The sequence below is a fragment of the Plasmodium inui genome (genome assembly GCF_000524495.1).
Source record: "Plasmodium inui San Antonio 1 unplaced genomic scaffold supercont1.7, whole genome shotgun sequence".
NCBI lineage: Eukaryota > Apicomplexa > Aconoidasida > Haemosporida > Plasmodiidae > Plasmodium > Plasmodium inui.
In genome coordinates, this window is record NW_008481841.1 from 104545 (window position 1) to 130667 (window position 26123).

At 46.6% G+C, this 26123-nt stretch overlaps 4 protein-coding genes across 4 annotated transcripts; 2 read left to right on the forward strand and 2 right to left on the reverse strand.

Annotated features, from left to right (window-relative positions):
• Positions 1-1050: 1050 nt before the first annotated feature.
• On the forward strand, positions 1051-15147 carry C922_02056 (hypothetical protein; the record flags this gene model as incomplete). Its single annotated transcript, XM_008817655.1, has 2 exons — positions 1051-7195; positions 7286-15147. 2 exons carry the CDS (start codon positions 1051-1053, stop codon positions 15145-15147), a joined length of 14007 nt encoding a protein of 4668 aa, XP_008815877.1.
• Positions 15148-15652: 505 nt separating this feature from the next.
• C922_02057 (hypothetical protein) lies at positions 15653-18454 on the reverse strand (the record flags this gene model as incomplete). Its single annotated transcript, XM_008817656.1, has 1 exon — positions 15653-18454. One exon carries the CDS (start codon positions 18452-18454, stop codon positions 15653-15655), a length of 2802 nt encoding a protein of 933 aa, XP_008815878.1.
• Positions 18455-21233: 2779 nt separating this feature from the next.
• Positions 21234-23015, forward strand: C922_02058 (triosephosphate isomerase (TIM); the record flags this gene model as incomplete). The annotated part of the gene is made up of 4 exons (XM_008817657.1): positions 21234-22064; positions 22288-22408; positions 22653-22747; positions 22902-23015. The coding sequence occupies 4 exons, from the start codon at positions 21234-21236 to the stop codon at positions 23013-23015; spliced, it is 1161 nt and encodes a 386-aa protein (XP_008815879.1).
• Positions 23016-23573: 558 nt separating this feature from the next.
• On the reverse strand, positions 23574-25251 carry C922_02059 (hypothetical protein; the record flags this gene model as incomplete). The annotated part of the gene is made up of 3 exons (XM_008817658.1): positions 23574-24655; positions 24791-24871; positions 25179-25251. The coding sequence occupies 3 exons, from the start codon at positions 25249-25251 to the stop codon at positions 23574-23576; spliced, it is 1236 nt and encodes a 411-aa protein (XP_008815880.1).
• Positions 25252-26123: the final 872 nt, after the last annotated feature.

Below are 26123 nucleotides of genomic sequence, written 5' to 3' on the forward strand. Positions count from 1 at the left end.
AAAGTGGGGGGCGGGGGAGATACCCTTTGTAAATCGCCCGCAAAGTGGCATCGCAGCGGCAGCACAGCGTTGGTCAACTACTCGCGCACACCTCGCAACATGCTGCGCGAAACAAAACATACGCATGTGGACCATCGATAGCTCAGTTCAGCACCACACCCAATGGACAAATCGAGGTGACATCTTTTAATTGCGCCATGTTGACGTGAGGTAAATTTTGTAAAAATTGATGACGTCATGGCGGCCGACTTTGTCTGCATTGCATGAGGTGGAAATTTTCGGCCAAAAATGCAGAGGAACATGAGGTGAAAAATGCTGCGAAAATTGCCTCGAAAATTACTGCAAAATTTTTTGCGTCATTTTGCCGCATTTTTCCCCTTCGATGGATTTGTTTACGAAGCAATTTGCACACCTGCGTATGCGAAATTATGTACACACTGCTGTGGCGTCGATCCCAGGTGGAAAAACGACTCAAGCCTCTTATTCCTTTTTTTTTTTTCTTTTTCCCAGCTTGGGTTGAATTCTGCAGCCCACATGGCACGCTATGAGCGATTGCCGCCCAGTCCTTTCACGAAAGGTCTACACAGCATTCTCAAGCGTTCGAGGGTAGCGACGTTCCCATACGGTTACAAATGACTTGCAAAAAAGCGTTGCGCATTTTTTCCTCCCCACCGCACAGCGTAAATCCACATACATGATGAACAGCTGTGAATACAGAATGATATCCCCCTCCACATCCCTCACTTGTGCTGTATTTTATTTTTTTTTTTTTTTTTTTTTTTTTTCTTTTCCTGCCGCCCTTACTTTTTTTGATAGCTGTAACAAAGGCACAGGCTGGGATTTCTCCTGGGGGCGCGCACACATACGTGCATACCCGCTAGTTGTAAAAGTGTAGTGGGTGCGTCTACATGTGCATACCTTTGTGGAAACGCTCCAAAAAGGTTAACGTAATGGGGAATCTTCCTTTGCGCCATTGAAGCAAGTCACTTCTTTTCATCCTTCGCTTCACCGCCTTACTAGTTTGCTCTCCCCTACTGATCCCCCGACAAGATGAAAAAACGGGCGAGCATCACAAACGTCGAGTTGGAGGAAATCGTTTTCATATTGCTGAACTGTCTGGACGAAGAAAAAAAAAGAAACCGAGAAATTATCAACACACTTAAAATATATCTCTTGTACCACAAGGGACAAATCCTCAACTACGTGTTTTCCTTTTTGCAAATTCAGAAAGTTAGTCACGAAAATCAAAAGTTGCTACTCTGCTTGGTTCACGACTTTGTTCACTATTGCATTCATAATCGCTTTAGCAACACTGTTGATGAGTACCTGGACGAGGTGAGAAGGAATGAAACAGAAAAGGAGAAAAGGGTGTCCACACAAAAGGGGAGGACTCACAAATTTAAGGACGTACACATCTTTGACAACATTTTAAAGTACTCCTTCTTTGATGGAGATGAGTATTGTTTTGTGTTTCAGGATCTCCCCGAGGGGAGATTTCCTCCAGACGCACTTCCACTGCAAGGTGACGCGGATGAGAGGGGACCTCTCCAGCAAGAAAACAATGGAACCGCTTCTTCCCCAAAGGAAAGCCTAAACTTTGCAACTGATGGGAACCACATGGAGAGAATTATAAGAAGAATAAAAAAGCAAAAGGAGAGCATCTTCCATCAGGATAAAATCGCAAAGCTCCTATGCCTCAAAAAGGAGGAATACAAAACAGCTGTGATAGGCAAAACGAATGCCCCCCAGAAATCAAATCAGGGCACATCTCTACAGAGAAGTGTCCACCACTGGAGCGGAGGTAATCACACACAGAATGGCAAGGAAACTTCCGAAATAAATAACATCATCAGAAATATAATTGACTTCCTGCTGAACGAAATTCTGTTCATTAAGAGGGACGACGAGCGACACGGGATCATGACCAAGCTGCTCATTCTTTGCGTCGTGAGGGAGGACGCTTATTTGAAGAAAAAGCTCGTGGAGAAGCTGAACGGATGTCTGCGCGTGGGGGGGGCTGTCGTCCCTGTGAGGGACTCCCACGAGGGGGAAGGAAAAACGACTAACGATAAAGTGTGTGACGAAAAAGTCAGGAATGACAACGTGAGGAACGAAAAAGTGTGTGGCGACATAGTGAGCAATGATAAACTGAGGAACCCCAAACCCAGGGAGGACTTTCCCGGGAGGGGGGGCAACCCCAAGCTGTGCGCCTACCTGGAGCTCTACATCGACCTCTTCACGCAGGTACCGCACCTGACCAAAAACGTCCTGAACGAATTCTTCAACGCGATCCTTTCTCTGGGTCAGAGCACCAGGCATGCAGATCTAACTTACAAAATTATGACCGAAATATTTCAAGACATTCAATTCCCCTCAGTTCTGTATACAATCATTAGCATGAACACGAAATATAAGAGGAAGAACTTTATCATCCCAAATGAGCACCACACCAATGTGTACCTTGAAAACGACATAATTCATTTGTCTCTGGAGAACACCAGCGATGACACATGCACAACGTATACCAGGGAGTCGTCCCTAAATTCGAACTTCCTCAGGAGGAATAACCACTCGGTGAAGGATAACCACCCAGGGAAGAATAACGATCCGGGTATTCTCCGTGACAACATTAGACTGGCCAACCTGCACAGACTCAGGGAGGGGGCAAAGAAAAGTAAATTCACTTCCTATATGGACCACTCCTCTGAACACACATCGAAGAATGAATCCCCACGTGACGTATTCTATGACGCGCACAATGGCGAATTGGGGCGAGATGGGTGGGATATTCCCCTTGGGGAAGAATGCTCCCAAGAGAGAGGCAGTGATAGCAGGACCCAGTTGAGCAAGGATGCCTCCAAAGGTAAACACGACCTGGTGAAGGCCGTCCATGGAGGGGCAAAACCAACCCAGCATGCTTCCGAAAAATTTCGAAACGAATCGGAAGGGTCAGAAAAGTACTACACGGTTAAGAACTGGAGGGAAGAGGCGGTCTGCCAGGTGCCAAAGCGAAATAGGGGGAGTCGCAAAGGAAGGGCTGATCTTCCCGGTGAGAAAGGAGTCCTCTCCTCGTCGTCTTTTGCCTCGTCCGCATTTGCCTCGTCCCCCTTTCCCGCCCAACGCATCGGTGAGAAGGAACGAAAAAAGACGGAAGAAATTAAATCGGTGTGCACAAAAATGTTAGCCCTATACCTTAGCATCCTTCCGACCTTGAAGCAATGCAGCGAAAATTATAACAAGGTTCTTTACATCATATCGAAGTTGGTTCTCTATGTAAGCAATGACGAAATGATGAAGCAGGTGGTTGAAGTATACATCCATTACTTCCTCCTTTTCTTCCACTCCACCATTAACAACGCTGCTATTAGTGACCTCTCGGGGATCTACAACAAAGACTTAGAGGTTCACATAAACTACAGCAATGTAAAGGGGGTGCCACAGTACAATATAATTAATAGCTTCCGAATCGTTCTTCAGGGATGTCTGCCGAAGATACATCTCATCGTCGGTTTCGCTAACCACATTCTGAAGGTGGCCTATGCCATTCTATTTATCATGATTAATCAAAACTACACTATGAATAACGCCAAGGGGGTAGTAGACTACATAACTTCCAATGTGTATGTTTCCACTTTTATTGAAACGATGGAGATATTCAATATCTTCATAACTTGTGCCTATACAAATAATTTTGTTTTTAATTTGATCAGGGAGAAAATGAAGTCAAACATAAAGGTAGAAGTCATCGTTTCACTGACTCTATTGAGACAGTACCTTTTGCTCATATCAGGGGATATAGGCAGTGGTAATATAGTCCACCTTTCAAATCAGAACATTAGGACAAAACGGGGTTCTTACAAGAAGTGCTTCAAACGATTAAATAGCTTCATCACTGACACGAATAGGACTAACACCAGTAACGTCGAATTGGTCATACAAATGGTGGCAAATTTATCCGATAGGTTTAGCAACGATTTGAGTATCATTTATATGCTTCTAGAGATTGACCTAATTTTGTCGTATCACCATCATTTTGATTCCTTCTCATTCAACCCGAGTGTCATTCTGGGGCTACTCCCTCGGGTTAGCAGCCCCCTCTGCGACTTGTACATGGTGTGCGAGGGACCCGGTGGTAGGGGGAGGAGAAGTGGAAAAAACGGGAGAAGTAGAAGAAGTGGAAAATGTGTGAATGAGGGAAGCGTCTCTCCACTTGGGGAGGCTTCCTCGCTTCCCGCCAAGGGCGACCAACCAGACGAGCGCATAAACACCATGGGGCACCACGACCAGGAAATTAAAACGTGGTTACTCATTCCAAACAGACACGTAATCAAAATAATGCACTTCCTAATTAACATCCTGCTGAGTGAAGAATCAAAATTTAAAAAGCAAAATAAAAAATATGGATATTCGGTTGACGACAATGGCACCATCATAGACATAAACAGAAGCTCCAATGAGGTTTTAAAAAACGGATTTAATCACAACAGGATGTTTTTTGATATACACTGGAACTTTTTCATATTCATGTACCCTTCAGTTCCTTACATAAAGAACCTAATCTCGCTAGCGTTGGAGAAGCATTTCTGTTTTTACTCTCCTAGAGTGCTGTACCCTCTCTTGTTCGAATTATTGGTGGATGTAAAAAGGAGCCTCAGAATCGTAGTATCCATTTTGAAGACACTCAACATTATGTGTATACTTCTACACAATCACATGGTGAAGAAACATTTGAGACTTCACTCCAGATTACATTATAATTACTTAGTGTTGCCAAATATGAGCAATATCATTTCGGTTCTGTTTATGTACTGCACCCACTCCGACTTTGTTGTTTCCTTCCTCAGTCTGCAACTCATTTCTATCTTGAGGAGCTTCACTCAAGGGAAGAGCATCACCTCTGTGCAGAGCTTCGCCTACTTTGAGTTGCTTCTCAGTTCTGTCAGACTAAGCAATGAGGGTGTGAATGGGGCTGTGAATGAGGCTGCGAATGAGGCTGTGGATCAGTTTGTGGATCGCAAGGGGGGGACCGCTCCTCTCACTGGGGATAGTCTATGCAGTAAGAAAATTCTCAAACGTATAATTGCACTTACCAGAGGGGGGAAGAAAAGGTCTATAAGACAAGTTGCAGCGGCGACGCGGGCGAGATACTACCGCTCTATAATTAAAATGACCTACAGGGAGATAGCGAAACGGATTAGCAAGAGAGTGCTGAACGTTTGTTTGAATGTCAACTGCGGCGGTCGCCGCAAGAGTTGGCGGCGGAAAGTCCGCGCCATTGCCAGACACTACTTTAACGTGGATTTGGGGGCACTTGCCGCGAGCCCAGACGGGATGGCCGCCACTGTTAGATCTGCCAATGTTACATCCGCCAACGTGACATACGCCAACGTGATCCCCGTAAACATGAGCGTCCCGTTCAGCCTGGACATGGGGGGGCTAATGGGCACGAACGCCGACGGAGACGGCGAGGCGACCACATTCCACGCCGCCCTGGAGTCAATGAGCTGCCACTTCACTCGAATCCTACGACTAATGCAGACCTTCTTTCGAAGCTACGTCAAAGTGGAAATAGACAGGATATACAACTACCAAAGTTACGTGGTCACCTTCTTTTACGCACTCGTGGAGTTGATTCGGCTCGTCAAAGGCAATCCCGAATTTGAGAACACACTTATGTACCTAAGTGTCGTCAACCTACTGTGCGTAATCATCAGACAGTTCAGTGACAAATATGCAAACAAAATGATTACCATTTTTTTTAAGCTCAACGAAGAAGTAGCTGTGAACGAGGAGGAAAACTTGTTCCTAACGCTCTATATGAATTTTTCTACTATATATAGAAGCCACTTTTTTAATTTATACAGAGAGAAATGTACCACTGTATATATGAAGAATTGCATTGAGTGCATTCAGCTAATGAGAGCGGACTCTTTGTCCTACGAGAGGAGCAGCACTGAGAACCAACTAGATTTAAACAACTTCATGTTGTTATCGAATAAGTACAGTACTGATATGTCTAGGGAGAAAAACGTGGGCCGTTTTTTGCACTACCTCAATGAATACCAGGCTGTTTACAGAGCAAGACTGCTACAGTTTGGAGTGTGCTCCGAGGGGAGAGACCACCATGGGAAAGCGGAAAGGGGGGAAATTGATCTAAAGAGGAACCCATCCAGAGGAGAAAAACCCCACGATGGGGTACAAAATAGCGGAGTACAGTCAACTACGCTACAAGTGAATCACCAAGATGATTTAAAAAAACGTCTCTATCAAAGTAACGAAGTGGTGAAAAAATCCTACCAGCTACTGGAAGATAAACTAGGATCTTACCTCCTCCAAAACGACATCAGCTTCCCCATAAGCAAACCCTTCCAGCAGGATGTCACTGCCTACTACATACAGAGCATACTGCACAAAGACAACCTCTTCCTCGTCCTCTTCCTACTAAACAATATATACCACTCAGATGTAGCAAATAGAAAAACTAGCGCCTTTTCAATCTTTGGAAAATCAAGCAATGTGATAAATGCAGAGAATATAAGAAGCACGTTGGTATTAACAATGGGAAAGTGTCTGAGGAAGGTTCCCTCCTCAAAGGTTCGAGACCTATCCATAATTCGAGACGTCTACCTGAACGAAAAAATATTTATCATTTATATTAAACATGTGTATGTTCCTCTAGTTAGATATACCACCTCTTTGGGCAATGCAATATACGGGAAGGACGACTCCGTCTTGAATGAGGAACATATTGTCAGGGAGGTTCTTTCCAACAAGCAGAGGTACGTGGATCTACGATACAAGGAAGAGATAAAAATGAACGCGCTCATTAGGAGGGACCTCCTCTCCGAGTTCGAAAAGAAGGAAAGCGGGTCGTCTTCCCCGTATGGATTATCTCCCACCATGTGTGGTAACGTGGCGACGCTGGGGGGGACACCTACCGCCAAGGGCAGCGGGACCTCCAACACCGACGCCACCGCTAACACCACCGCTAACCGCGACAGGGCGCACCCGGCGAGGGACGCAGCAGACCTGTGGAAGCGCCTTCCCAATGAAAAAATCAACCTACTCGTATTCCAGCTTCTAGTCGACCCAATTATCTGCTCCCTCTACGAGGAAAAGGAAACGACTCTACAGGCGAGCTTGCTCAGAGCGGTGAAAATGGTATCGAAAAAGCTAAAGTGCATTAGGGTACCTGGTGGGGAGGCAACACAGAGGAATAGGATGAAGTGGGATCCCTCCGCTAATGGAGGCGACGTAATTGCTGCAAGTCTCCCCCCATACGCAGTCACCAACACGGTAGACATGCCAACCGAATGGTGCTCCATCGAAGATGTGTGTAACCACTACTTGAGAGAAAATCTGAATGACGTCCCATTTTACTCCTGCCTCTATATATACAAATACATAATTATGCACTGGGCTTTATATTACCTAGACAACTTTGACGACCAGAAGCTGCCCATCAGCAATATAACCTTTACCGGGGTGGAAAAGTTTGCCCTCTACTTTAAACAAGCGGAGAGTATAATTATGAATCAAAGCGAGCAGCAACTTAGGGAGGATTTAAAAACAAACGAATCAAATGAAGAGACGAACAAGTACAACTCGGAGGAGATGCATCTGGAGAAAGAACAGCACATCATTGACGAAATTGACAAGTGGGGGAAAATGATGGACTGGAAGGACAGAAAAAGTCACAAAACATCAGATAGGGTAATTTATAATGACTATTTTTCCGACCTGGTGAAGGAAAGGGGCACAAGGAAGGACTCCAGACAGGGGGAGACAACCCCGGCGTACTCAACCCTGGGGTACCCACCGGGGTACTCAACCCCGAGTGAGCCTCATCTAGACATACACAGTGATACCTACACAAATTTGAAGAATGCACTGAAGAGCATACATTACTGCCTTTTTGTCCAAGAACCCATGCAGTTCCAGTCAGCATTTATCATCGTACATGTCTTAACAAACTTGCTCTTGAAAGTTGTGTTAAATGAGAGGAAGCAGATTTATCGCAAGTGGCACGAGGGTATAGAAGTGGCAGGGCAGAATGCACATACGGCAGGGCAAAATGCAGATGTGGCTTCGCACAATGCAGATGAATTGGCGAGAAATGAAGACGTGGCCGTGAAAGACTCATCTGTCAAGTTGAACACATCTCATATGCGGAGTGACCATCCCAAGGAAAAGCAAAAAAAGAATAGTGCCAACATTTCAAAGAGAAAAGAAACCATACCCAAGGGGAAGTTGGAGAAAGAGAAAAAACGTCAAGAAGGGACGAACAATAGGAATGGGACAAAGCGGGCCAACAAGCGCATCGGAGGGATGCCAAATGGTGAGGAACAGATGGAGCATCATGGTGGTGCCACTTCTTCACAGTCTGTTCATCATGGGACAAAAGATGGAAGGGCCAAATGGGACGGAGGGGGAAAGAGTCAAAGTGGCGCGGATGAAGACGCGCCTTGTAACAGCATCATACCGGATGAACTTTTCACCGGGTTGACGAAGGAAAAAAAGAAAAGAAAAAACGCAAAGAAGACCGAAAAGGGACACAATAAAGGGCACACAAATGTTCCCCCCAGAGCGAACCAACGGGAAAGCAAAATGCTTCACACGAACAACAAAACGTTCTGCAACCTAAGGAAGTACCAAGGCGCTGCCTTGTCCTGTCTGAACCTCATCACGTCCATCATCGTCAAAGCGGCCCTACATTTGGATTGCTTCCCCCTGCAGTTTAAGCTAATGAAGTACCTACACGACACCTGCGTGGCGACAGACATAGCAGAAGTTAAGTTCCTATCGTTCCGGATCTTATCTGAGATAGTTATTAATGCTGCCAGGGTGAGGAGCCACAACGGAAAGAGTAGGTTAGTGCCTCTCTATGGAGCTCCTCGCGCGGAGGCTGCTCAAACGGGACACCTGAAAGTATGTAGGTCAAGTGAAAAAAGGCACCACCATGAAGATGCAATAAAAGGGGACAAGTCCAAAGAAAATGGAAATGAGGTTGAAGAAACCCATGCAGGAGGCAGAAAAAATGGAAACGACCACGATGGGAAGAATCTCTTACCATGTAACTCCTCAAACTTTGAGAAGTATTTCAATTTGATTCTTTCCTCCAGTGGGAACATATCTTATGGAAATTTTTTCGATGCGAATGATGAGCGCGGGGGGACGCCAAATCGAAATGAGGGAAACTACGGGAGCGGTAAAAACAGCGAAAAAAGTGGAGATGGAGGGAGAAGTACCGGACGGGGATGGGCAGATGTACGGAAACACTCAAACGAACACTACCTTGACAGGGCCAGCAACGCAGAGAGTAACGCGATAAAAGAGACAACAAATGGAGGAGTAGGGGGAAATCACCTGCACAGGGCAGGGACAACTCTACGTGACGAACGCGGTGAGGAAGGAAACTTAAACGACAACACGGGTAGCGACAAGGGGGACGAATTCAGCATCATGTGTGACCCCTCTCATGGGGACAGTCCTCCCTGTCTGGATCCACCAAAAGGAAAGACGCGAGGGAGAAGTCTGTCAGGGGGAGGGGTCGACCATGTCCCACGAATGGATGAAGAGGAATCCCTCCAAGGAAAAAACAGTGAGGCACGGAACGAAGCGAAGAACGAAGAGAAGAACGAAGGGAGGAACAATGCGAAGAACGAAGCGAAGAACGAAGCGAAGAATGAATCGAAGTGCGAACGCAATTACGTGTGCGAGTGCATAGGGATGCTCATCCCTTACGTTAAAGACCCCGAAAGAATCATTAGCTACTTGACCGTGTGCTCCGTCTGCGCGCTGCTCGCCAAGGTGCAAAGGGGCAGAATGCTGTCGAACTCGCACTTCGTTTACTTTTTTTTCAATCCAATAGAAGTTATTTTGGATGTTCTGTCCAGCCCCATGACGAATCGCCAGAGAGGCAGAAAGGCGAACAGAGGGGTGCAAAGGGAAAGGGCCAACGGGGGGGGGCAAACTTATGGATGCAAAAGCAACACCGGGGAGGGGCAACTTCTTGGGGAAATTAGGAACATCCGGGAAGAGGACCCCACCAACCAACGGAACAGATGCGCTGCAAATTGCGATGAGCACCCGATCGAAGAAACGTTCAAAGATGAAGGAGAGGGAATAAACGACAAGACATGCGGCAGTGTTGGAGGCGGCAGCGGTGGGGAAGATGAAGTAGGAGAAATGACCTGCGAAGGGTCAAAAGTTAAGAAGCAGGATCTAAATGGTCGCCATGCGCTAGAATATCATCCCGACGAACATCATCCCCGCGAACCTCATCGTCGGCGTGGCCCCCCAGTCACCCCATGTCTGAGTTACAGAAATATCAGGAGGAACATCCGCACTGTAGAATTGCACAACAAGTTTCACGTCAAGGTGGGAATGAGGATAAGGGAAATCAACTCGGGAAGTTACGAGACCCGTTTTATTAAAAAATTGGGCCATCTTATGACCAAGACAAGGAAAGAAATAAACCTGTACAAAGTTATAAGTGATGTGATTAGGGAGATGATTTCCAGTGAGGAGAAGAAATCCTATATCAACTGCCTCATTAGTTGTATTCATAACAAGAACAGGCAGGTGGCGATTAGTGGACTCAACCTTCTCATGTACCACACATGGACCGAACGAATCAGCCATCAGGATATTGATATAATAATGAATAGGGTGCTTAATGAGGTGCACTACTACACAAAGGTGAATGTTTTGAACGGGCTAGGGCAAAGCCTCCCAAGTGGATCTTTCAGCAAGACGCCGACCCCCCGGGGCATGGACGAGCCGAACAACACGTTAGAGGCATACCGTAATATGTCCAAGGCGCAGCAGAGGCTTAAGGGCCCAAGTAAGGACAGAAGCAACGATCATCTTCATGACCGAAGAAACGAACGAACTGATAACCGAACTGATAACCGAATTAATAACCCAAACATCCTGGAGAGGACCCTACGCATAATCCTACTTCTGTGCAAAACACACCCCTACGTAGTGGTGAACAAACTGTGCACACTCAAGTCCAAGTACAGTTACGAGCACGTCTACTTTATCTATATGATTTGCAACAACGAGACGTTGCTACATAAAACGATGGATTACTTGTTCTATTTAATGAACAACCTAGACACACTTAAGCTGACGAAAAATTTGAGCAACATCCTTTCGTTGGTATTCCACTTCCTCAAGTTTCGAAATGGCTACATAAGGGACTACACAAGGAGGTACTTTATCGAGTTATTTATAATTATGTTTTATGTCCTTGGAGTGAAGCAGCTGGGTCATATGAGTGGGGTTGTGGTGAGCTCTCCTCATGCGAGCTCGGGCAGGGCAGATAAGGCATTTGCCGCAGGTCGATTACTCGATAGGAAGCAGCTTCTGGAAGGGGAAGCGCAACGGGGGTGCCACCTCACCGATCGGGGCCAAGCGGACAAGACAGAAGAGGCAACGGGGGTCAGTGCCCCGGAACTGACGGAGCACTTACATCAAACTCACCAGAGAGAGGATCCAAATGTGCCAGTTTCTGGGATATTCCAGGAAAGGAGGGAAGTTCCGGGAAAAAGCGACGAGAAAGGGGCGCCCATCCACAGCACACTGCCCCACGAAGGAAATAGGCAGGACGCCACCCCCCCACGCGTAGACAACGATGACACCTTTCAAAACATGATCAACGGGTCCCCATTTTTTGTTAGAAGGAACAGCATACTTCGCAGTAGGGACGTGAAGAAGGTCTCCAAAAGAGAGTTCAACAGAAAAATTTACCAAAACTACACCTGCATCATAAGCGTGAATAACACCGTGAACTGTTTGAGCATTATAAAGGAGCTGCTAAAGCTAAATAGGAGGAAGAGGATCCTTAAGCGCATCGAGGAAGGGAAGGTGGAGAAGCTCCTATACTACAAGCACTCGTTCGAGAACGGGCTAATCCATTTGATGCACATTTTTTTGAGCAGTCTCGGGGAGAGCGGCGTGAGAGCAGCCACCAACGAGAAGCGCAGCATGACCTACCCCCCCTTCGAACGTGGCTACTGCCGGAAGGTGTTCAACTTCTTGGAGATCTTCCTCAAAAGCAAAAACCTAAATTACGTCATTATCTCTCTAGTCGCTCTTTCGCAGCTGCTCCTCTGCATGCGCATAGAACCAGAAAACTTGAAATTAGTAGACCCCATAATTAACGTCCTTTACCATGTGAACTGTGCACACAAAAACGACGTGGTGACAAAGTACCTACATCTGTGTTTCACGAACCTGTTCATCCTTTTTAAAGCTATCAAGAAGTATCAATTCGAAATGGGTTCTGAACAACCCATCCCTCTGCTAATCAAAGAGGAATACACCATAAACATACTTAACTCTCTTTTTGTAAACCTAGACAATAGTGACCGAAACCTAGTTAAGGTCACGTTGAAGGCTTTCAAGGAGGCATGCAAGTATGCTCGTGCGCAGTGGCCGTCTCCGCTCTGTGGTTCCTACGTCAAAATTTTAACCACCCCCTCAGTTGTTCTTCCTTACTTGAATAGTAGTGAGGGGACGGAGAAGATACTCATGTGTGGGATTCTGCGCGAGATTTTTAAGACCCTCCGTTGGGAGAGGCTACACATGAGAGGCGAGTCTGGAGCACCAACTCAGGGAGAAAGGACTCCTAAAGAACAGTCCTCCTGGTCAAACACACAAACAGCCAATCTGCCGAAGAAGCACTTGTACGAAATCGCCACCTACCTGATGATTCACCTGGTGGACAAAAGGAAAAACGTCTCGGCCAACGTGTGGACAACTTTGAAGGAGCTCCTCAGGTGGAAGTTCTCTCACCACGTGAATGACACGTTGTTATATTTTGACCGAAAGCTGTTCCTCCCCAACAGGTCCGAAGTGGACACAGTCAGTCGAATCAACATACAGAGGGAGTACTTCAAACGTGCGAGTGGAGATGAATGGGAAAAGGTGACAGCGGAGGGGGCCGACTACAACTACTTCGCTAAGGGGTTCGCTTTGGAGGAGAAAAGCGGCTCAAAGGGAGAAATAAACATCGGTATGTTAAGCGGCGTGCCTCCAGGTGGGCCTACGGGTGGGCACATTAACGATGTGGAGAATGCGCATTCACCGAAGGTGACCCCTCATAGCAGGGACACCACTGGGGAGCGGCGCAAGGAGGGGAAGAAGAACAAAAGAAACTCAGTTAACAGTGCCGTCAACAGTGCCGCCAACAAATCGGATGAAGAGAGCCATATGAGCCAAGCGTACAGTTCTTCTGAGATGAAGAAAGAAAAGATCAACCCGCATTACTACAAACTTCTTGTGGAGATTTGCATCCCCCTTATTATATGCACCGACACGAAGGTGTCTCTCAAGAGGAATCTCTTCACCGAATTGAATAGCTACTTGTACGGAGCTGACTTAGACTCAAACGATGAAGACAATAGCAGCTTGCTCAACGTAAAGAACGAGAGTGACAGATTGCAACAGATATTCTTTACAAATCTGAAGATGAACCTAAACAACATCAACAGTGTGTACAGAGCTTATATTATCCTCCTCAGCAGCAGAAGTTATTTGGGGACAAACATATGGAATTCGAACATCGCAATTAACGACGACATTGAAAAAATGATAAGTGAGTATGAAGTGAGAAGCACCAAGTCGAGGGCAGAGCATGTGCTCTTTGGGGACTTAAGAAATTATGTACACACGCGGAGGAGAAGAGAAAGAAGAGAAAACATAGAAAGAATAGAAACACGTGAGAGGAAAAAAGACAAAAATAAAAGACAAAAGGATCCCAGTAGGGATGATGCTATGCAAAAAAGTATCACCTCCGTCTTGACCGACTCGATATTGAGCACTCTCTCTGGGACCTTCAACTATTCTTACGACGGCGCCTTTTTCAACAGCCTTAGTGTTAGTGGCAGCGTCGAGGCGGAATATAACCACCGGGGGAATGATTCAATAAATGGGGATGCCAAAAGAGAGCCTCACATTTGCAGCCGCGGCGATTGGAGGCATCAGGCGATTCATGCGATTAAGAGAGGTGATTGTGCCCCCTCAAATGGGAATTCCTCCAGCGATGCGGACGTGCGTAAAGGAGAAAAACCAAAAGAGGGCCCTTCCCAGCAAGGTAGGGTTATCAGCACGCAAAACTTATCAAACCGCGAAAATAGGAAGGACCATTCTGCGATCGGACCAAACGGAGAGCCAACTTGTGATGAAGGACAAAGGGAAGAGCTGCTGGAAGACGGGCACGGCACCCCCCTCCAAAAGGAGTTCCCCTCCCTGGAATATAAGAGAAGCGGCTCGTTCGACCCGGGGGAGGGTCTGTCCAATGAGAACTACGCCAATTTTGTTTCGAGCAGCGACGAGGGGGAGGAGCCATTGGGGAAAGCGGCATTGGGAAAGGCGGCATTGGGGAAAGCTGCAGGTGCCGATGAAGGGTGTTCAGACGCCTCTGATAAAAACGCCCCTGATAAAAACGCCCCTGATAAACACGCCCCTGATAAACACGCCCCTGACAAAGACCCCCCTGACAAAGACTTCTCAGTAGAAGGAGTTTCGCCCCCCGCCGAACTGCTCAACTACACGCCGGGGGACCGAAACGCGAAGCAATTCCTGAGGCGAAAATTTGCCAAAATACAGCTGCTCAACCAAAAGTACAATTTTGTCGATAATTTCAAAACAGTGCTGAATTTAAAAATAGAGACAAGCCTGTTGCAGTGGATTGAAATGCTGAAGTTTCTGAAGGAAGACCCCCCTGAGTTTGTTCTCTCCAAAGAAATAAAAGCTGCTCACTTGTCCGATTTTTTCGAGTCCGCTTTAATATGCGCACTGTCAGTTATCAAATTCGTTTCGCTCTCATTGGATTGTAGGAAGCTGCATCGGGTGACCTTGAAAAGTATGAGGAGGGAAGTTCAAACCACGGGGGACGCACAGAATTTGAATGTAAAAGTGGACGGAGTAGGAGAACAGGAGCCCCACTCCTACCTGCAGGATCATATAGAAGAAACCTATCTCATTCAGTTGCTGTCTATCTGCACGAAACTGGAAGCCCTTTGCTCTTCCATCAGCAAGCAGCTCTGCGCCTTTTTGCAGGAGGAGCGGACGCCGGAGCAGTTGCCGATCATTAGGGCCCTAGCCACGCTCTCCATCTTGAAGCCCTCCCCCTAGTGTTCCAGCGTGGAAGCACGTACATATGACCAGATGGCCATATGCCCACAGGCGCATGCACTCTTGTATGTCCATTTCCATTTTTTTTTTTTTGTTTCTCTCATTTGGGGGGTGCTGCCTTTCCATGGGCTTCTCCCAACCGGCTTCCCCCCACCCAAAGTGTACCAAATTCATTATTAACGACGCCTTAACGCGCGATCGGTTTCGCAGTGTTGAGCAAGACGCAAAGGAAGCGCAAACGGAACACAAACACAAACAGATAGAAGCCAAATGGGCATCTCAAATGGGGGCACCTCACCAATGGGGACCAACCCAACGGAGGCGCAAAGCGGACAAACATGCAAATGGAATAATGAGCGGGCTGGTGGAGTATCATTAGGATGGGAAAAGAATATCGACTTCTCCCTTCTTCTTCCTTCCCCCTGTTTAAAGCCAACCGGTGGGATAATAGAGGCAAAATGCTTTACCCCTTTCTTCCATAAACATTATTTCTTTGCCCTTCCAGTTACGAGGGTTCTACTTCCTCCCCCGCGGCGTACTCCCTAATCGCGTTTATGAACTTCTGGATGGCTGACTCGGGCGCGTCGTCCACGTAGGACCACTGGACGAGCAGGTTACTCTCTCCATCGTGAATGGCCCGTAGAGACAGAAACGACAGGAGGAAAACATACCCATCACCCTCCTTCACATTCTTTATAATTACCCCTTCGCCCAAAAAACGGATGTTGTTCCTATTCTTCGTGTCCACAATTTCTTTGAAAAAGGAAATTACAAAATTGTAAAATCGGTGGTAGCTTATGGTGATGCTTTCCGTAAAGCGCAGGTTGATTAGTGGCATGGTTACTTGGTCTTCATCGCTGACGTAGTTGCGCGTTCCTCTGGGGGTGCTTTGGTTGCCCTTCTTAAGCGCGTCTTCGCACGTGGTGGCAGCGGCAATGGATGCACCTTCTGCGAGGTTAAGAGGCCGTCCCCCCTGCTGTTCTTCCTCCCCGTCGTGCTGAAAAAGACCTTCTCCGATTTCTGAAAATCCTTGTCCTTCTACCTCTACTCTGCATGGACTTCCCCTCGCTGGGTCCACCCACTCGTTGGGAATCTGTGCGAGCTTTTTACTTACACGGTTGGGGGGACTTCCTTGGGGAGAACTACAGTCTTCTGCGTCTTCCGCCTGTTCCGCTAGTTCTGCCCCTTCTGCCTCTTCTCCTTCCGCACCCCACATTTTTGCCATCTCGCCATACTTCCGCTTGCCTCGCTGAGTGAGAGTCCCAACGGAGGGTATTCCCTCCTCGTGCTCATTGGTGGGGGTGTCCCCAGGGTCCAGGCCTTCGCCCGGAGAGCCGACAGCCCCGATGGACACATTGCCCCCAGCTTCAGTGTCTCCATTTTGTTCGCCTCCCTTCTGTGCACTGCCCAGACCGAAGAGCCTGTCCGAGCTGAAGCACCTGTCCCCCCGCCGAAGAGTGACGGGGAAACACCTGGCCCGCACCACGCGCAGGAGCTCCCGTCTGGGGAGGAACAAAAGGTATGGCTTCTCACGAATGGTGTAGCACACAGCATAGGCTGAGAAGGACACGGAGTAGGTGTCATCCCGCGATGCCAATTTAGTGGCGTCACTCCGGTAGAGACCGCTTGCCTTGTTGGTGGATAGTATGGATCTTTTCTCCTTCTGCTCACTTAAGTTACGAAGAATATCGGCATAGAGAGCATCTTGCACATAGACATGCTTCATATTAGCCTTCGAAAAGTTGAACTCACAATGCTGACCCAAGGAAGGACACAAGGAGTTAATTAAATAGTGAGAAGATATATGCTTAGACAATTTTTCCATGCCACTTTTCTCTCCATGAACGAAGAGAACATTCTGTGGCAGCACGTGTCTTATGAGTTGCTGAATTCCATTCGAATCAGCGTGCGCAGAAAAGGAAAGGTAAATAATCTTGCAGGCAACATTCATATAGGTATTCCCATCAAGCGATATTTTCCTTTCTCCCATAATTAACTTGTGACCCACTGTACCTTGAACACAGTAGCCTGGAAGGACTATTAAATTTCTGCTTGACCCAGACCATGCTTTAAAAGCCTTTAGAGATAATCCTGTGTGGAGCATCCCGGGAGTGGCAAACAAAACCATCGGCCTATTCTCACCCAAGTAGGTGTTCACAAACGGGGAGATATTCGCAAAGTCAAAGAGGTTCTTATTATCGGTGGAAACACAACTACTATTCACCCATGAAGAATAAATCCGATAATACTTATTGGCATTTTCTGTTAATCCATATCCAAAATAAATGGGGTAACTGATTTTCATTTTTGTCCAATAGGAGTCCAGCAGGATGGACAATTCTTGTGCTCTTCCGATGGCAAACACGGGGATGAGCACCTTCCCTCCTTTGTGTACACACTCATGTACTAAATTGCAGAGGTCCAATTCGGAGGCCTTTCTCGTTGGTCTCACATAGGTAGCATACGTAGATTCCGAAATGAAGACCTCCGGATTGAGAGACGGAATTTTGGTGCTCCCAAGATGCTTATCCGGAACGGTGTTATAATCCCCTGTATAAATAACGCTAAAGTTGTTTACCTCTATCTTGAATATACACGCACCTAGCACATGGCCTGCATAGTATGGAGTAATAGACATATTCCCCATTTCGAATGTCTCATTTATTTGCAACCCGACGACTTTCCCTATGCAGGAGTAAATATCCTCTTCACTGATGTTCCATGGGTCCTTCTTCAAGCTCCTAACGTTGTAATTTAGCAGCTCATCGGATTTTTCGTTTAACAATTTCATTTGTCTCTCGAAGTTTTGTCTTTCCCATTTTAAGTCTGCTACTCGACATCCATCCAGCAATAATACTGGACTGAGTGCCTTTGTCGGATAACTCATAATTATGGTGCCCCTATATTTTAATATCTCGGTGAAGAAGGGCAATGCTCCTATGTGATCCATATGAAAATGGCTTATAATTACACAGTCAATTATTTCATTTATTCTTTTCAAGTTTTCTATTAACTTTTCCTTTTCCGAGATGCTGCTGTTCACTACGGTTATGTTCACCTCTGTGTTGAGAGGGTGCTCATACACGTTTCCTTCCCCCATGCCCTTTTCTCTATCCACTGCGTCCGTGTCATTTCCCACCAGTATGTTAAAATTGGGATACTTCCTCTCGTCTTTGTACCCGAGGTGTGAACCGCAGTCAAACATCACTCGCCGGTTCTCCAGCTCCACGATTACGCACGACCGACCCACCGTCTGCCCAGCCCCCAACACGCGAATCACAATTTTGGTGCGGTTGTAGTGATGCATCGGGGGAGACAGAGCAGGGGAGGAGGGGAGGAACACAGTCACCGAGTCACAGCGTCACAGCATCACTTCCTTTTTGTGGAGTGCCCCAATTTGAGGGTCCCGCTTTTATGGAGCTTCCTTTCCCTACAACAGCGGTAGCCACTTCACAGCGTGGCGCCACAGGTCTGGGGAGGTTGTTCCTCTCATCAAGCGGGTTTATAATAGCCCTTTCTTTCCGTGAAGTCGGCGTTGACGTGCCTCTCTTGGGGGGGTACAGGAGGAGTAACAACCTTGGAGGAAGTATCCAAAGGGGAACCAACCTCGTAGGCGTTCCCCTCCCTTAACAAGAGAAGAACTACTGTTTGGAAGCTTCCCCGAAAGAACATCAGACCCCTGCAACCCACGTGAACAATCCCGTTTGGCGAAATTGCAGATAAACACGGGCACTTCCTGCGAGGGGTGCCACCCCCAAAATGAGAGAAGAATGTAATCCTTCCAAACGAAAAGGAACGTCAAAAAAAAAGGATACAAAAGGAAGGGGAAAATATATTCTTAGGGCTTCTTTTCACACTTGGAAGTGTTCCCTGTTTTTTGTAGCACAACGCGGTAAATTTCTTGGTGGGCCCAGTTTTCCCGCTTTGAGGAGAGGAGTACCATTAAGGGGATCCGTTACAAAAAAAAAAAAAAAAAAAATGAGCTATACTTGGCTGCCCCTTATTTTTTTTCTTTTTTGCGTCACCCTACCACCAACGCGCAGTTTCTATGTTTCTTGCGAATCTGCTCAATTCAGTTGGTTTATCATCTCATTTTGGTGTCCCCCCATTCAACGCCATTCCGTGGGGTATACTCCTTGGGGGGGGTACCCCCGCGTTTGGCAAAAAAAAAGAAAAAAAAAATTTCCCTGAAGACATCTCACCCTGAGCAGACTGAGAGAAGAAAGACTTTTGAAAAAATGGGTCCATGAGGATGCTCTCGCATTGATGACTCTTCACCCTGCTGGTTAACTTTGGGTGAACATTTCCCGGGGGCCACCCTGTAAAAGGTTACCCTTTTTTTTCCCCTTAAGACATGCCCTACGAAGTGTCTATACAACACACCAAGGAGTGGCCCTGCGTATACAACGAGAACGTGGCGGCCCATCCGAAGGGACCCCTCGTCGAAATTAAAAAATTGGCCATTTTGAAGAAATGTGACTGCCAACGTCTGTGCGGGAAAGAATGTTCACCTCAGAATGGAAAGAAAAATGTAGAAGGGACGCATAACAGGCAAATGTGGCGTCCTTTTCATCTATTATTATTATTTATTTTTTTTTTTTTTATTTTTTTTTTTGTTCCCCTTATGCACACATTCGAAGATTTGGCCCTCAGGTGATTTTTTTAACATTCGTAATTTGGCCACTTCACCGGTTACGATTTTTCTCTTTTTAAGCGAACGGGTCTGTATGATCCCCCAATTGAAGGGTACTTCTTCGCCCTTCTCCTCCTCACCACACGTAGTGTTCATATTTGAAAGGGAAGCTTTTCCAAACTGTGACAACTGTGAGGAGGACCCACTTCCAATGGTACATTATGATTCGTTATGCTGAGGGGTCTACAATTGGGAGGGAAGTCACTGTATCGTCTTTTTTTTCTCCCCCTTTGGGTGTTGCGTAGAGAAAAGAATGGATACTATCGCGGGCATCCCCTGTGTGTGTGCCTTTGGCATCCCCTGACGAGAGGGGGTTCTACTAAGCTGTCCCAGGTCACGGCAGGCCCACTTTGTTCTTGTTTCCCCAGTTGGGTCTTCCCTTCAATGATCCCACCAAAGGGCCCATTTCGCCAAACGAGCAAATGAACCAGCTATGAAAACACATGTAACAAAGGTGAACGAACTAATTTAGTGATGATCGTCCAAATGGGATGTCCTATTCCCCACCACTTGGTCACTCTTAACTTCTTTGTCCTTTATTTTACTCTAACTGGCAAAGTGAGCATGGATGCGAAGTTCCGCATATACCTTCCCCGTTGTGGTGTGCTTGGGGAGGAAGAAGTCATAAAGGAGATTCAACCGGATGGGGGCAGCGCCTATATGGAAGCGCTTTGAGAACAATGATGTTTCCACTCACAATCCGACAAGTTATTTTTAATTAATCCTACATAGAGCTCGCACGACGAGATATGGGCAGTGCTGCCAATAATTTGGCACTCTTTTTACATGCCTGTAGAGCAGGCGAGGGATGATCCCCTTCACGCTCATATTTGTGTTCACGCACCAATTTCACGTTCTCCATGATGGAGTGTAAGAAAGGGGAGAAACGGAATTTCCTCGCTGCTTGCTGTTCCACTTCCCAATTTCCTGCCACGTTATTTTTATTTTTTTTTTTTTTAATTTCGTTCCCACCTTTTAGCTGCCACGTCGGTGCGGGTCCAGCAGTCTTATTTTCCCTCTCATCCGTTTGGGATGCATTCCCCTAGTGCATTTCTTCCCATTTTGATGTTCCTCTTTTGGTTTATCCGTTGCGACGCTGTATGACGTCGGCTATCTCCCTCATTGCTTACTGAAATGCGAAGGTAGAAAATGAGAATGGGGCCCCCCGTCAGGCATTCGGCCATGCAGATACGGACACTTCTACTACTACATAACGCAGATGTTGTATGCTCCTTGCAAGGAGCTCTCACTATTGACTGATTCAGTGCCAAGATGAGGAAGCCTCCCTCCAATGTGTTTCTCTCCTGTTGTTTTTTCCTTCCCCGTCTGTGTTTGTCATTCATTCGCCATTCCGCTGTTGTTCCCTCCTTTCACCTTCGCGAAGGAACCTAACATGAGAAAGCAGCTGCTGCTTGCGCTATGCATATACTGGGTAGGCAAAGAATGCTTGTGCCTTAATGACTGTCTTTGGGACGGTTCATCCATGGACCCCCTCAGAGCTAAGGAGGTGCATTCCTTCTACCTCCGCGCAAGGCCCCTCCTAAAAGGAAGGAAGAGACGCACCCAAAGAACCAGTGCGTCCAGGATAAACAAATTAGACTCTCAATATGAATACCCAAATAAGGTGGTGGAAATGTGTCCCCCTGTTGACAACGACGTGGGCGCTAAAGAGAGAGCGGTGACTGATTCCCAGGGCAATTTTCGCACTCCTTCGCAGAGTAATTCGCTATGTGGTCTGCCGCCTAACCCGCGGGGTGGCCAAGCGAGGGGGAAGAAAATAATCATCGGCAACTGGAAGTGCTACCTCACAAAAGAAGAAGCATACACACTAATCGACACGTTTACAAAAATAAAATACTCTAGTCATATCGACCTTATTTTATCTCCTAACTTATTGTTCATACCGTATCTTCTGCAAAAAATTGAGGAGAATAATTCGAAGATCTTTGCATGCTCCCAAGATGTCAGCTTGGCAAGCGGCTTCGGGGCCTTCACCGGAGAAACCACAGCCACCTTAATAAAGCAGTTTGGGAATAAATACACCATAATTGGACATAGTGAGAGGCGCAGAGGTTTCTGCAGCGATGGGGAGACGCTGGAAGAGACAGCGCAGAAGGTGCACAATGCTGTGCAATCCAAACTGAAAGTTATCCTATGCGTCGGGGATGATTATCAAAATGAGAATCGCCCATTCACATCATCCAAGACAAGAAAATTGCTTTCCGTAAGGCCATCATAGGGGGAGGGGAAACGGGAAAAGGAATATGCGGTACATGACAAAGAAGGGGGGGTGAAAAACACAATATGCGTGGACCACCACGCGTGGGTTATCTCTCCTCGCCCCTACCCCTGTTGAGTTGTGCCCCCCCCATTTGCACGCTGGCCCCATTTGTTGGTCTTCCCTCATCTGCTTCTACGCCTTCATTTCACCACTTCTCCTTGTGAAGCTCATCAAGCAGGCAATTCCAAAGGACGACATGCAGAACATTATCATAGCCCTGGAGCCCAGCTTCGCCGTCGGCACAGGCAAACCCGGGTCGGCTGACTTTTTGAATACCTGCTACTGGGGTGAGTTAAAATGATGGGAAGACCAAAAAGAAAAAGAAAAAAAAGGGATAGAGGAGGCGAGCCAATTGGGAACGGAGGCAGAATGCTCTCAAGAGGGGGTCTCAAACGGATGTTTTTTTTTTCTTTTTCCACACCCGTTCATAGGACTGTCCACGTGTACACTTCATTTTGGTGCCCCCTTTGAGCCCTCTCTTTTGTTCCCATTCTATATTACCGTTCCTTTGTTGCTCCTCCCCCCGCGCAGACATCAAGAGGAACATAGCAGAAGAGGTGGACACGCAAACGAGGGACGCAGTGAAAATCGTGTACGGTGGATCGGTGACTAGGCACAACATGAAGGTTGGTCCCCTCCCGCCTGTCCATCGCACTTGTGTTGCTCTCCCCATCTGTCCACTCGACTTCTGTTTTCCTTCCCGTTTGCCCTTCCCGCTTGTCCATCCTACTTATGCTGATCTCCCCGATTGTCCACCCCACTCGTGCTTCTTCCCTGCAGTACTACGTGGAGAAGACACCCGTTGATGGATTCCTCATAGGTAAGGGTTCACTGGACGAGACCTTTATCGACATCATAAAGTACGTTGACCAATCTTGCGTCTCTAGTGCGTAGATGTCGCTGCTGCGGGTGGGAGGGTTATCCCCCCTGGGGAAAGTGCGTCACGTGTAGGGGGCGTCCGCATCAGACTCGGTTCGGCCTCGCGTTTCCTGCGTTGTATGTGTTGCCTACATCGCCATTGCCTACTGCAATTTCCTCCCACCGTTGCGAAATTAACTTTTTTGTGCACCTCTTCGCAACGCTGCGAACCGAGGCCACCAAAATTGAAAAGGAAAAAACTTAAATAATAAAACGCATCACGGTGTGAGGAACGCGCGAGCGAAAAGACGTTCACTCGTCCTCGCTGCGGCGTGGGTAGGAAAAACGAAATGTCTACGCGCAGCTGAGAGCGACGGGTGCAGATACCTTTGCCAGCAAGTGCAAACGCAAAGGGGGACAAAACAAACAAATGGGATAGCAGGGACAGAAAAAAAGGAAAAAAAAGAGAAACACAGTGAAAAAAAAGAGCAAAAATGAGCAAATAAACGGCAAAAAAGTGATAAATTAAACTAAGCTACACCAGATTGCGCGGAACCAAATTATGTTGAATGAGCCAGGGTGAACGAAAAAAAATCACATTTTTATAATTTTAATTTTTTTCATTTTCTTCAAACTCTTCTTCTGCTTCTTATCCTCGTACTTCCTCTGCTGCTCGGCGGACATCTTTTCCACTCTCTCTTTCTCCTCTTGCAATTTCTGGGCTTTCCTCCGTTCCTGCAATTCCTTCAGTTGCTGTTTTTTCCTCAAGTCTTCCTTCTCCACAATGCTTCGAAGCTTCCTCACGTGGTCCCTGACCTTTTCCGATAACTCGATGCAGTGACAAGCGTCTATCATATAGATTGAAAAATTTACCAGCGTCCGTAGGTCTTCCACGTTTTTCGGGATGACAAAGTTGAGGAAGCAGAACTTGTGTTTTCCTCCTTTGTTGCTAGGTTGATCTTTCTGGTCATTGGAGTGCTTCTCCCCCTTCTTCTTCTCCTCCTCCTTCTCCTCACTCAGCCTGTCCTCCGAGTCAAACAAAGCAATATCGGTGATGCAAACGTAGTTTATGTACCTATCATAGGTATTTAAAAAGTTCAAAATTTTTCCACTTAAGACGAGATCCATCATTTCGTTGGAATCCCCCTTGATGTCATAACTTCCTTTCAATTCTTTTTTGCTTAACAATTTTGTGTATTTGTTTAAACTAGGGAAGCGACAATCGATGTACTTCTTCTGATGCTTTTTAAATATACACAGAACTCCCTTGTCCAGCTTGTTGAAGTTAATAGCTACATTCATGCTGTCGTTTTCTTTCACAAAATGATTGAAAATGAAATATCTCCACAGACATTGCCTTTTGCATAAATTTAAAGTAGCAAAATAATAGTTACAGTTTTTCCTACCTGTGCAGTAAAATTCAAACTTGTCATATGACTTTTCAAATAAAAATGATTTTTCATTTCCCAATTTGGCAAAATTCTGAAGGAAGATATCTTTGCATGACCTAAGCCAGTAGAGGGCGATCATTCGGTTGGTCTTTCGCCCCACCACTCCGTTCACGATGGTTATTATTAATAGGGAGAGGAAAATCCCTATTTTGAGGTAAAACACGTTTTCGTTTTCACCTGCCCAGGAGTGTATCAGCTGGTGCGTATCCGCCTCTGCCTTTGCGCCTAAGGGGAGAAGCGGCATGTACAGTAGGTGAGAATGGTATGCAAAATGTAGGGGTCACGTGGAAGGGTCTAGCACGGAAAGCAGAATAGACGATGCGCACCTCGTAGGGAGGAACTCCCCCTCAGTGTCCATACCTCCAGCACTTTTCATTCGGTCCTCCTCTCCACGGTGGCCTTCCTCCGACTCGTCCACAATTACGATATCGTCCAAGTTGTCTACAGGTGGTTGAGGGTAAAAAAAAAAAGGGAACAATTTATACGCATAACCACGGAAAAACAGTGAAGCGGTTTTGTCTCAGCGAGGGAAACGTCCATATTGAGGCGAAGGAGGTAACTCATAAGGATAACTTGATCGGAGGGGGTGCGTAGGAAGGAGAAGTATCAACATGGAATCTGCCTCCCTGCAGCAACCCCTCCACGCAGGGAAATTTACAAAGACGATCTCTACGTTTGGAGAGACAGACTATGACCCACGAGGGTAGAAACTCGTTCGGGGGGCCTCCTCATCCCTGGGGACACGTACCATTGTATGAAAGGGTCAGATAAAACGAAAGGTAAATAACGAGGAACAAAATGACTGTCCTGAATTTGCGCATTTGTATAATCGGTTTGGAAGGAATTACAAATAAAGGCGGAAGGGGAGGGAGTGTTGAGTCCACTTCCAACTCGCTTTCCTGTCAGAGTTTCGATTTTCTCTTCTTATCAACTGGTACAAACAGGAATGGTTCGTTTGGGTTATGAGACCTTCCCTACGCCTTCACTCTGCCGCGACGCAATGCGAAGAGAAGCCAAGGGATACGATACAACGCTGCTTGCCGCTTCTTTTTAATTTCCGTTTCGCCTCAATAGGAGCATATTTCCTTGGGTAACTCTGCAGGAGCTTTGCTCAGTTTGGATTCTTCTCACCGCTCATGTATTTTAGATCCAAGATTTTTCTTTTTTTCTTTAACCACTTGGTGGTATTTTTCTTCATAAATGGTTAATTTTTTCTTTTGGGGTGGTGGAAGGGTAAGGCTAGATAACCAAACGGGTTTGTCACGACTTGTATATAATACCATTGCAGCTTTTTTTTTTTTTTTTCCGGTTAAATCTCTTCACGCACGCGTAACCGCGAAAAGGGGGGCTGCATGCTGAGCATAACCAAATGTCCCCTGCTCCCTATCCTACTATTTCATTTTATTTTTTTTTATTTATTTATCTATTTATTTCTTTTTTTCTTTTTTTTTCTTTGCGCATTTGTTACATGTATGCCAGTGGGGGGGGAGCAGTATACGCGCATGTCCCTTTGCAATTGTGTGCCCGTTTTGTCCTCCACAACGACAAGGCATAGGTGTCCGCTCACCGTTTATAGGCTACCTCGTACAATAATCCCAGCGTGAGGAGCGTGCAGCTTCGTCTATGTGCGCACGGCACTCTTCGAGTTGGAAGTTCGCCCAGTCGATGCGTTTGGGCAGACGCACGTCTAGAC